Here is a 13,819-nt window from a genome sequence, read left to right on the forward strand (position 1 = left end):
TGTAGACTCTGGGTCACTCAGATTTGTTGGGTGCCTGAGACAATACAAGTCACAATTCCAATGAGTGACTGACTAAACACATTTCTGATCAAGATAAGGGAAACTATATCCTTGCTGGGTTAGGACTTAGTAAATTTTCTTTCTTAATTGTTCAGTGATTCACAAGTTCCTTATTTTATTTCCATATTAAAACTGAACCTAGGGAGTTGGAGCTTTAGAATCATACCTACAACATAACTAAATGGGGAAAATGTCTTGGTATCAGATTTCTCTGATAAGGGTTTGGTAATAAAATAGACAGATAAGACAATTTATAATAAACAATATATGAAAGATATAAATATTATATAAACAGGTCACATATATAGGTAGATAATCTATCTGAATTCATATCTCTATTTAGCTAAAACTTCTATATATACAAATCATATAGCAGAACATTTTTATGCAAAGTAAAGAATTGGGGAGTGCAGAAACAGGTCAATGTCCATTGATTGGAAAATGGCTAAACAAGAACAGTTATAATATAGTCAAAGGTGAACATTGCAAAATTCAAAGAATATACAAGATTCCAAAGAAAAAATTTGAGAAGACACCCCTTTCTATCTATTTGCAGAAGTGGGAGGTCCTTGAATGATGTATATTGCTTATATTTTCAAGCTTTTCCCATGCATCAGTAAGTTTTGCTGATTTTATTCTAGTTTTCATTTTTTCTTGAAACACTGTTGTTACATTGATTTGACTCTTAGGAAAGAAAAATGGGAGCAATACTGGGAGAAATTGTGTATATCAAAAGATTCCAATAATTTTATTTTAAAAGAGGTTTTATTAAAGAGATAAAGATAAAGATGCTTTTTCAAAGGGACAGATTTAAATAATAAAAAACCTACAAACTATGATGAAATCTAGAATTTAAAAAAATTAACTGATTATTAAGTTGACAAAATATTTCAAGATAAATTGTGAACTCAAGGCCAAATTATATGAAAAAAGTGGTTAAAGAACAAATATGCATATTAAGTAATTTAAAACATACAAAACATAATGTTTATAGTGGAAGTTACATTTATTTTTAAAGAAGAATTAAACTGCCCATGTAGCATGGAAAATTTATTTATTGCTGATTTAAGATACATGTATACATATACACATATATAAACAAAAAAGTATAAAAATTTGTCCAAGTTCAGCAAATATAAATATCAATCATACTTCCTTTTCTGATCACGAGAGAATACAATAATAATTAGGTATATCAGAAAACATTAAAAGTTAATCGATGTAGAACTGATTATAAGTCAATATTATTTATGAACTTTGTTTCATGTTACTAAAAAAAAAATAGGAACATTGATTTTTATGTTCCCTGTCACTAAATAAAGCCTCTGTCATTTTAGTTGAAGCTTATGTCTTGTTCACAGAAGTAATTAATATTAAATAAAACAGAAAGAAATACTTTTAAAATAATGTATGTTTTTGAGTTTTGAAAGCATTCAAAATATTTAATGTGTCCAAAATTACAGAAATAATTAAAATTCTGAAGGATGTTCTGATCCAGACTTTAAATAGGGAGAGAAATTATAGTTGGAAATTTATAGATATCTACCTGCCATCCCTCTCGGATTTTCTGATTGAAGATTCCATATTCATATCGGATACCATATCCATAGGCTGCGAGTCCAAGTGTTGCCATAGAGTCTAAGAAACAGGCTGGTATATAAGAAACACAAAACACATTCATTTATATTTAAATATATATTTTATTTTTTCCAATTACACATAAAAACAATGTTTAATATTCATTATTTTTTTTTGAGTTTTAAATGTTTTCCTTTCCTCCCTTCCCCTTACAGACAGAAAGGAATTTGATATATTTTACAGGATATATTAATTTAATCTGACATTCTTAAAAATATTCCTAAAATACAAATTCTGTAAAAATTACTTCCATGGAAGGTGAAACAACATATTCAAACATACTGGCAATTGAAGAGCAATTATTTTAACATTAACCATTATCATCAAATTACAAGTTTCTTGAAAATGATATTATTTGAGAATAAATGCTCTCTCATGCTTGTGAATATTTACTACACACATCAATGTAAGCAAAACATTGTTGTCTTTTTTTTTTTTTTAATAAGAGACTAATACTAACATTTTTGGGCTTTAAATCTACAGTATGAACTTTAAATATTTTTTATAGTTTTTTATTTTTAAAAATACATCAACAGTAGTTTTCAACATTCACTCTTGCAAAACCTTGTATTCCAAATTTTTCTCCTTCCCACTCTCTCTTACTCCCTTTCCCTAGACAGCAAGTAATCCAGTATGGGTTAAACATGTGCATTTCTTCTAAACATATTTCCATATTTATCATGCTGCACAAGAAAAAGCAGATCAAAAAGGAAAAAAAAAAGAGAAAGAAAAAAACAATCAAGCAAACAGAAACAAAAAGATAAAAATACGATGTTGTGATCTACATTTAGTACCCATAGTCTTCTCTCTGGATGCAGATGGCATTGGAATTGAATGAATAACCTCATTTTTGAAAAGAGCCAAGTCCATCACACTGTGTGAACTTTTGATTAACTCTACAGACTATTTTGGAAGTTAAGGCTACTATTTCGTAACTATCAAGTTATCATTATTCTATGTAAAATCCTGACCAACTTTCAAGAAACTCAAATTTGAGCAAAATTCCTCTTGTAATATGTAAATAAAAATCAGGTAATTTTGAAATTACTTGTTGAGTGCTAAGAGCTGTGATTTTGTGTGTGTGTGTGTGTGAAAATGGTGGTGAGATATTTTTAGTTCATTCTCATAAATAAATAATGAATTATTTGGCAAAATTAATTATAATCCTATAGTGGGAAAAATGAGCATTTAATGAAATAGTAAATTTCCAAGATTCTTGATGAAAGCTAGAATGTAATTGAAATTTAAAATGACACAGGATTTTTTAAAAAACTACATATGTTTGTTCAACTAGAAGGTTCTATGTGGTAACAAATTGTTCAGTAATTTCAATAAATATTTATTAAGTACCTATTATGTGTCAGATACTGTGCTAAGTGCTAGGGACACAAATAAAAAGAAAGAGTATTCTTGTTCTCAAGGAACTTTCAATCTATCTATCGGAGGAGGAAAACAAAAAAAAAAAAAGGAAGCTGAAAACAGGGATAGGGAGATACCAGAGATTGGTCAATGGAGGTGGGGCAGCTTTTTATGTAGAGTTGAAATTATGCAGAGCTGGAGATGGAAAGTGGCATTAGCTGGAAGTCCAATTTCTGCCCTTTATAAAAAGAAGACATTGTGAGGAGTTTAGTGCTCCACCCTCTAATCAAAGAAGAGAAGAGGCTAAAGGAGGCAGGAAAAGTGTTAAGTAGCCAAAGTTGGAATTAGCAGCATCATGATAGTATTAGGAGTGACCAGCTTATCCTGAATGGATATCTTGTTTGATGAAGCAGAGATACAGATGTGAAGTGGAATGACAAGACAAAGAAAATAAGTCTCAGAATATTAATGTCTTCAACAGTCACAAAGAAATGTAAGTGAGATAGTCAGAAATGGCTTTGTTCTGCTTTGATGGTCTTATGAGAAAACATAAATGATAAGTAAACCATTAGGGAAGAAAGAAGGAATGTGAGTAAGTTCATTCTCTCACTTAATAGGGCTACATAAAATGAAGAGTTTTCAAATATAAAGGAAAGTTGGGGGAACAGGGCAGCCATCATGTCATCAGCAAACAATCTCCTCTTCATGTTCTTCTTGTGACTTTGCTATCTCTTGTCTTATTGCTATTGCTAATATATCCAGTACTACAACAAATATAGGTATATATTTATATAGTTATATATAACAAAAGAGGATAAAAACATTTGTGCTTTAATTCTATATTTATTAGAAAAGTTTCCAGTGTATCTCAATTGCCTATTATATTTGTTTTTGATTTTACATTGTATTTTATTGTTTTTTTTAAAGTTTTATATATATTTATAAATATACAAATTTATATATATTTATATTACATATAGACACATACATGTAATTGAATGTTTTTTAAAAGTTCATCTATGCTTATACTTTGTAGAGTTTTAGTGTAAATATGGGTTTTACTTTGTCAAATTTTTTACATTATTGGAGATAATGATTTGAGGTTTTTTCTTATTAATAATTGGCTGTTTTCTAACACTGAACCATTTTCACAGACTTGATATAAATCCAAATTGATCACAATGAAGTCTTATAATATGTCTGATATCTTCAAAAATACAAAAATACACAAAGTAACAGAATGCCAATTAGTAATGCTAAGTAACAATGTTAAGAAAGAGAAGTGGAAATAGATACAAAAGAATTACCAAATAAAAATTATTTGGTCTTGATGGATTTACTTAAGAATTCTATTAGACTTCTAAAGGATAATTAGTACAAACTTTAGGAGCTAAGATAGTAAGTAAAGGAAGCATTCAGACAAGTTCTCCCAATATTCCCCTACAAACAACTTTAAAATATGCCTCAAATACAGTTCTGGAATGGCAGAACCAACAAAAGGAATGGTGACAGAAATAGCAGCAATTTGGGGAGCTCTAAAGTCAGAGATGATAAGGGGACTTAGCAACAGTTCATAAAAACATAAATGTCATGGGTCTCCTGTGCTAGTGCTGTATTCAGGATGGGATGCTACTTTAGCAGCTCTATTCCTTATACACACTTTTGGATAACAGCTCAAGCACATGGAAGAGCACTTTTAGTAAAGAGGAAACAGGGGCCCTGTTGTGATCAGTTGTGATCCCAAGGAATGGCCCTTAATGGGTAATGAACAGAGTGGAGACCAAGAGAAGAGCCATTCATAGCTTTCCTCATATCATTCCATCTTGGAAACACTAAAAAAACTTCCAACCCCCTAGGAAAAAACTCTAAAGACAACAGGTGAAAATACCTGAGGTTTGGAACTGCATCATAAATATGATTCTGATATCCAATACATGCAGAATAAAAACAGAAAAAACAACAACAAAACCATGGGTCAATTTTCTTAAGGCATATCAATGCAAAAAATTTAAGTTAAATATTATCAAGGAGAAAATACCAATATACCACAAAGATCATAAATTACCAGGTGGGATTTATACCAGAAATTTACAGCTGATTAAAATTTAAGCTCTTTAATGTATTTGAACACATCAATAAAAAAACAACACAAATCATATGATTACCTCAATAGATTAAGAAATATTTTGACAAAATGTGACTCATTCCTACTAAAATATTAGAAATAGGAATAAATTGGATTTTTCTTAAAAATTATAAGTAGTATCAAGTGAAAATAAAGAACAAGAATTATCTGTAATTGGGATAAATTTGAAGCTTTCCCAAAAAGGTCAGGCAAAAATATTTATTCTCACTGTTATTGTATTGTCCTAGAAATGCTAGCTATAGAGTAAAAAAAGAAATTGGAAGAATAAAAATAGGTGACAAGGAAACAAAACTATCATTCTTGGACGATAATATTATGATGTACTCAGAGAATTCTAATGAATCAATAAAAAACTAATTGATTTAACAATTTTAACAAATTTGCAATATTTAAAATAAATCCACCTAAATCAGGAGCATTTCTATATACTACAATAGAGTAGAATAAGAATATATAGAAAAAGAAATTCCATTTAAAATATTTGCATACAATATAAAATATTTGGGTGTTTGCTAGACAAGACCAAGCTAGGGATTATATCAACATTATTATAAAATACTTTTGACACCAATAAAATCACATCTAAGCAAATTGGAAAAATATTAATTGTCCATGAGGAGGCCAAGCCAATGAAAATGACAATTTTATCCATTTTACTCATTCTGTACTGTAACAATCAAATTACCAAAGAATTATTTTATAGAGTTAAAAAAAATAACAAAATTTATCTGGAAGAACAAAAAACGAAAGGAATCAATAAAAATATACAAAGGAATGTGGCCTAGTACTATAATAATTCAAATTATATTACAAAGAAGAATCCATGAAAATAATCTTATGTTTGCTAAGACATAGAGTGGTGGACAAGAATAGATTAGGTATACAATAAGCAGTAGTAAATGACCATAGTAAATTAGTATTTGATAAATCAAAAGATCAAGTTTTTGGGGTAAGAATACACTATGACCAAATTGTTGAGAGAATATGAAAACACTTTGGCAGAAAGTAGGAATACACCAACATCTTACATTTTTATAGACAAGTTCAAAATAAGTAAATGATTTAGACATAAAAGGTAAGTAAATTTGGGGACTATAAAAAATGTACCTAGCAGATCTATTTATAAAGCAAGAACTTATCAGAAATAGAAAGAGTCACAGGAAGCAAAATGGATAATTTTGATTACAAAATTAGTTTTTTTCACAAACAAAATTAATGCAGAAAAAAATTAGAAGAAAAAATAGGGAAAAATTGCAGTAAATTTCTCTGATAAAAGCCTGATTTCTTAAACCTGATTTCTTTCTTGATTTTGAATTCTAAAAGGGCTTTTTACTAGAAATAGAAATAGAAAAAAGAAACAGCTGAGAACTTAACAAATAAATCATAAATTTCCTAAAAAATCTCAAATAATACATATCAATTTCTATAAAGTTAAAATATAAAAAATCAATTTGAATGTTGAATCAAATAACACAAAATTCTCCTATATTATCTCATAATAATGCTTAGTTTTATTATGTAATAAATTAAGAATCCATTGTCTTTTTTTCTTAAATTAATTTTTTTCTCAACAGTATTTTATTTTTCTAAATACATATAAATATAGCTTCATTTTTGTAAGATTGTGTTCTAAATTTTTCTTTCCCTTTCCTTTACTTCCCCTCTCTGTAAGATAGCAATCTAATATATATTAAATATGTGCAATAAAGGTCTCATTTCTTAAATATATCAGGAACTGATCCAAATTTATAAAAATATAAGCTGTTCCTCAGTGGTCAAAGGATATGAACAGGCAATCTGTAGAAGAAGAAATTAAACCTATTAATAGTCACATGAAAAAAATACTCTAAATTATTATTGGTCAAACAAAGGTGAATTAAAATAACTGTGAGACATCACTTTATACCTATCAAATTAGCTAACATGATAGACAGAAAAGAAAAATGACAAATCCTGGAGGGGATATGGAAAAATTGGGATCTCAATGCACTGCTGGTGGAGTTGTAAACAGATCCAACCATTTTGTAGAATAATTTGATACTTGTCCCAAAGGATAATAAGTTGCATATTCTTTAATTCAGAAATACCACCAATAAGTCTGCATCTCAAAGATAAAAGAAAAGGAGAAAGAATCTATTCATAAAATATATACATATATATATATATATATATATATATATATATATATATATAGTATCATGTTGTAAGAAATTTTTATGTGGGGGACACTTTCGGAAAAATTTGGAAGGACTAATATTAACTAATGGAAAATGAAGTGAGCAGAACCAGGAGAATATTGTACACAGTAATAGCAATATAATCAACTGTGAAAAATTTAACTACTCTTAATCAAGACAATAATCAAAGACAATGCCAAAGGACAAATGACTAAAAATGCTATTTGCCTCCAGAGAAAGAATTGATTAAACTCTGAGTGTAGATTTAAGTATACTTTTAGAATTTTCTTTTTTTTCATGATTTAATTTATTTATTTGCAGCATTGCTAATATAAAAATTTGGATGTTTTCACATTTATAACTGATATCACATTGCTTGTCTTCTTAATGGATGGGGGAATGTTAAGAAGGAAAATATTTGAAACTCAAAATTTTTAAAAATTAATTTTGCAAATTTTACATTACCTGTAAGATATTTAACAAAGTAAACAAAATATAATTTCAAAAGAATTACCAATAGACATATAAAATTATTTGCAAAAACTGAGAAAGAAAGCACCCTATCAGAATATTTCTACACGGTAAAATTTTCTTAATTCTTAAGCCAAGAAAGGATAAATCACAGAAGAAAATAGACTAAAATAATAGACAAATATAAGAAAATGTCAAATAAAAATTTTAAAGTATATTTCGGTCAAGCCAACTATAACAATTTATTCATTTATGATTACATTAGATTGGAGTCTTAAGGCTACAAGAATTAGTCAACATTAGGAAAGCAATTAAAGTATTTCTTTTTTAACAATAATGTCCAAAACCATATAATTATTTGAAGAGGTGCTGAAAATAAAATTTGATAAATAAATTTATGCTAAAAATTCTACAATATTAAAGATACAGAATGTTTTTTTTTACAATATATATCTAAAATTAATAACAAGCATCACATTCAATGGGGATACAGGTGAACATTTTTTCCAAAACAAGGAGGTTCACTGTACCCATTATTACTTTATATAGTACTAGGAAACATTTGCAATAGAAATAAGACAAGAAAAAGAAATTAAAGGCACATCACTAGGTAAGGAATTGACATAACTATCCTTATTTGTTGATGATATGATGGCTCTTTTTGGAGAATCCTAGGGAAATAGTAAAGATAGTGAGATAATCAGCAAAGTTGTAGGCTGCAGAATAAATCCTTAAAAATGAATTGTATTTTTAATATGAAAATAACAAAATCTAACTAGCAATAATAGCAATGGAAATTATTTTCTAAGTAATTACAAAATGCAATATTTGGGATCAGTCAATCAAAGCACAAAGGCTTTATATGGATTAATTTATAATTTACTCTTATAACTAGGCTATGTCAATATACTAAAAATACTGTCACGGTAGCAGCAGCTTTGGGAACTCTTAGCCCAGAGATCAGACAATGGATTAGAAAGAGTTTACAGAAAATCTTTTACTGGTACTGGGTGAAGTTGGTATTGACTGGCAACATAAGCAATAATGGGTCGTAATCCCAGGACAGAGACGAGCACTTGTTATCAGTCAGAAGGGAGCTGGGATCTTGGTCACAGTTCCAGAGCCAAGGGGAATACTTGTGGCTGCAAGAGAACAATGGTCCTTCCTGGGTAAAGATCAGAGTACAGACCAATAGAGCAGTGGCTAATTTTCTCCCACAATAACATCACTTTGGAAGTACTGAAAACTTGCAGATCTTCAGAACTAGTTCAAAAACAGAAGCAACAAAAAGCCTACACTGGCACAATTCTACCCCATCCCTAGGTGAGCAGAGTTGAAATTTATATAAAATTCAGTCAATAAAGAGGATGGGCAAATGAGCAAAGAGCAGCAACAAAAATTTGACCATAGAAGGCTATTGTGATGGTAGGAAAAACCAAGATTTAAATTTAAATAACAACAACGTGAAAACAATTACAAACAAAACCTCAAAGAAAAATGCTAATTGCACCAAGATCAACAAAAATTCTTGGAAAAAAATTTTAAAAATAAGAATATTGGGTAAAGTTTAGGACAAGGAATGAGAATGATGCAAGAAAATTATGAAAAGAGAATTAACAATTTGTTTAAAGAGGCAAAAAGTACTTAATAAAATATCATCTTAAAATTAGCTTAATTATAAAATTGTCCTACTTATAAAAGTGGTCCAATAAATTGAAGAAAAAACTCCTTTCAAAGCATAATAGGCCAAATGATAAAGAAGGTATAAAATTCACTGAAGGAAATATTTCCTTAAAAATTAGAATTGGGGGGAGTAAGGAGCTAATGATTATATATCAAGAAAAAATAAAACAAAGTCAAAACAATGAAAAAAAATCCATGAAATATTTCATTGAAAAAACAATTGACCTGTTAAATAGATTGAGGAAAGATAATTTAAGCATTATTGGACTTCCTCAGAAAAGAACCTAGATATTATCTTTCTAGAAATTATAAAGAAAAGCTGCTCCTGATATCTTAGAACTTAGAGGTTAAATAGAAATTGAAAGACTCCTCTGTCTGCTTCCTGGAAAAATAAACAAAATGAAAATTTTAGCAGGAAAAAGTTAGCAAAATTCTAGAGCTCCAAGGTCAAAGAGAAAATATTGTAAGCAGCTAGAAAAAAGCAATTCAAATATTGTGAAACTATAGTTAGGATCTCACAAGTTAATGCAGACAAAGGAGGTAGGATTACAACCAAGCTTAACCTACTGAGCAAAACTCAGTATAATCAACTTGGGTGGAAGTGGACAATTAGTGAAATGAAGGACTTTCAAGCACGCCTAATGAAAAGAAACAGCTAAATAGAAAATTTGACATTAAAACACTAGACTCGAAAAATAAAACGGCCAGAAATCTAAGTAATCTAAGGAAATCCATGGAGTTTTTATAGTGGAGGGAAAATGAGATGATAGTAGAAGGCAATATTTGAATCTCATTGTTACTGGAATTAGTTCAAAGAGGGAAGAATACACACAGTTGGGTATAGAAAGCTATCTTACCCAACAGGAGATAGGAGGGGAAGAGGATAAAAGACAGGGAAGTGGTTGATAGGTGATTTGGAGGAGACAGTGATCAGGAGAAGAGTGACTTCTGAAGTGGGACAGGATAAAAAGAGAAAGGAAAAATGGGAAAACTGGAATAGAAGGAAATTCATTTAGAGATCATAACTGTGAATGTGAACAGAATAAATTAAATATTCCTAAATAGGAAGATGATTGGTTGTTGTTCATTCTCAAAGATGACCAAAATGACTTCACTATGTTAGAGTCCAGTTAGTGTGTTTGATTGTGGATGATCTGACCAATATGAGCTAGAAAGCCATAGATTGGACACAAATGGTCTCTATGAACATTTGGGGTGGATCCTCTAGCTTTGCTCTTCTTACATTTCTTTTTGAGATAATTTAATAATGATTTGTTTATAGAATACAACACTTCTGAGAGGGCATGCTGTGGTGGGGGGTTCTTGTGCCAATGTCTCCCATGTCATACATCCAATTCTAAAATTCTTAAGAGAGAAAAAGCTTGCATCACTTTTTATTACCACTAGTCCTAAGAGCCCTTGCCCTGTGTGAGTTCTTCATAAAATAGTCTTTTTGTAGTGTTTGAATGCTTGGCAGTTTAGTTTGAGAAGGGACCTTAGGATCTGGTATTTTGCACTGCCTGGTGATTTGCAGCATCTTCCTAAGACAATTCAAATTGAAGGGATTCAATTTCCTGGCATGGCAATGGTACACGGTCCAGGTTTCATAGGCATACAACAATACTTATTTGAACTGAAGTGAAATGAAGTGAAAAGTACCAGATTATCATGTATAGTGATAGTAATGTTATACGATGATCAACTGTGAAAGACTTAGCTAATATTCTGAGTGAGCTGAGACAATTCCAAAGGACTCCTGATGATAAAATGCTACCTATCTGTAAAGAGAGAACTGATGAATTCTGAATGCAAACTGAAGTATAATTTTCTCATTCTTTATTTTCCTTGCATTTTTATGATATGGTCAAAAAGGAAATATGTTTTGTATAATTTTACATATATAATTGATATCATCGTTTGTCTTCTCAATGGATAAGGGAAGAATAGTAGGAAAAAGGAGAATTTGGAACTAAAAATGTAAAAGGGAAAAAATTTTAAAATAAGTAAATAATAAAAATGACAATGTTACCAAAATTACTTTGAAGTTTTAATGTCATATCAATAAAGTTATTAAAAGGATATTATTTTATAGAACTTTACAAAATAATTTGCTAAAACATCAGATCTAGAATATAGAAATTATGAAAAGTCTTAGGAGCACAGAGAGAATAGTAATTTCAATTTTTAAAATAAAAAGAAGCAATCACTAAAACCAACTGATACCAATTTAAAAAAAACACAAAGATATATCAATGGAACAAACTGGACAAGGGAGTGTCAGAAATCTGCATACACATATACATACATATGTATACACAAATATTATGTGTATGTATAAAACATATGTATGATTGTGTGTCCAAAACATTCTCCTCTGTAGAGAAGGAGTCATACATTGGAGCATTTTGTGTGTGTGTGTGTGTGTGTGTGTGTGTGTGTGTGTGTGTGTGGGTGTGTGCAGTAACTACAACAATGTAAGTAAAAGAACAACCACATATAACACATTTAAAAATAAATATTGCAAAAGTGTAAACAACAAACATGATTTAAAAGATATTCCCACACAAACTCTTTGCAACTTTTTTTTTTGATCTGTTGATATACTAATGTTTTTCTTTTCCTTTTCTTGTTTTTAAAAAATACCATTTGTTGGGGCAGCTGGTGGAGCAATAGTTAGAACCCCAGCCTTGAAGTTAGAAAGAGCTTTGTTCAAATCTGATCTCAGATACTTACCACTTTCTAGCTATGTGATCTTAGGCAAGTCACTTAACCCCAATTGCCTCAAGAAAAAAAATATTATTTGTTTTATGTAATGGCTCATTGGGTGGAGAAGGGAGAGGGGATACAGAGGTAAAGTGTGGTGATATCAGAAAAAAGACATCAATTAATTTTAATTAATTTTTTAAAATGTAGGTATGATATTCAATATTTATTAAAAATTATATCTAAACAGCCAATTTAAAGTTGATAAAAATGTACACAAATATCTAAGTAAAATATTTCTTATTGGCAATTTCAAAACCCCCAAAATGTTAAGTTTCTAGATAAAATAAAATTACTTAAAATAAACAAATTAATTTCCTAACTCTAAATAAATAATGGTGAAAAACTTTTGACCTAAAAAGGCCCTTTTAATAAGCCATCAAAGTATATAGGCAGGATATTGTTGACAAGGTTTTTAAAGCCCTATTTTTTTGTTCAAGTTTTCTTCTTCAATGTTTATTATTGAGAACTGTCTTTCATTGTATTAAATTCGGGCACATTTAACCAAGTTTAACGTTTTACTTTGCCTAAAGGTGAGTAAACTAGTTTCTTCACCATTCTTCATCATTGCATAGAATTACTTTGTAAAGACAACAACATTCCAATTTCACAAGCTGCTATAAAGATTTGATGCCAAATCTCCATCAACTGTCACTTACCAGCAAGCCTCCCAAGACCTCCATTACCAAGTCCAGCATCTTCTTCAATTTCTTCTAGCTCCTCTATATCTAATCCAAGCTGAAAATGAAAGAAAAATGAGATTAGTTACTACTTCAAATGCAATGTCATATCTGAGGGAAGAACCACAGACACATTCAATGCTAAGCCAAAAATTGATAAACAACTTGAGCACCTTCCTTTTACCATTGAAATCTCAGGCCACTTCAGACACAAAAAGCTCTATGATATGGAGCATGGTCTTTATAAGCCTAGGACAAGTCTGACATTTGTCTGGTCTATATAATCAAGAAAGTTATGAAAAAGTATGAGGTAACACAATAGTTAGCTTAAGGAGGAACTTCTCATAACCACTTCATATTTAACAAGCATACTTTTCCATTTGGTACAGAATAAGGTATATTTGTTTCCAGAAGATCAGTAAGTTATTGCTCTGACTTGAAAACAAGAAACCTTAGGTACCACAAATTGAAAAGAATTTTAGTCATGCCTACCTTTCCTTACTATGAAATAGAAAATATTAAAAAAGTATTAAAAATATATAGGTGGAATTGGGATTCCCATGCCACTGAATGCCCCAATTCAAAGTTTTGGAATTCCACTGATATTATAAGGGATCTACTATATAGGTTCATATAAAATTAGAATGAATGAATTTTTAGAAATTTTGGGGGGATCTAGAAGTTTAGCTAGAGGCAGAAACTGAAATGATATTTTCATTATATACTTAAATAGAAAGTAGAATTAGGTAAGGAATTTGGAAAACAAACCACAAACTTGAAAATTAGTTTGATGAAGATCTTTTATTATCTGAATACTTACTGCAACTCTTTCTTTTCCAAGG

General features: G+C 29.9%; 1 protein-coding gene across 3 annotated transcripts in view; it reads right to left on the bottom strand.

Annotated features, from left to right (window-relative positions):
- PYGL (glycogen phosphorylase L) overlaps positions 1–13,819 on the bottom strand; it is a 126,987-nt gene that overhangs the window by 79,816 nt on the left and 33,352 nt on the right. For all 3 annotated transcript variants that reach the window (XM_074290792.1, XM_074290791.1, XM_074290790.1), the window contains exons 3-4: positions 12,957–13,035; positions 1,607–1,710 (exon numbers count right to left, since the gene is read on the bottom strand). In XM_074290792.1, coding sequence (XP_074146893.1) covers positions 1,607–1,710; positions 12,957–13,035 — 183 coding nt within the window. The remainder of the gene's footprint in view (positions 1–1,606; positions 1,711–12,956; positions 13,036–13,819) is intronic.

Source organism: Sminthopsis crassicaudata, chromosome 2, assembly GCF_048593235.1.
Source record: "Sminthopsis crassicaudata isolate SCR6 chromosome 2, ASM4859323v1, whole genome shotgun sequence".
NCBI lineage: Eukaryota > Metazoa > Chordata > Mammalia > Dasyuromorphia > Dasyuridae > Sminthopsis > Sminthopsis crassicaudata.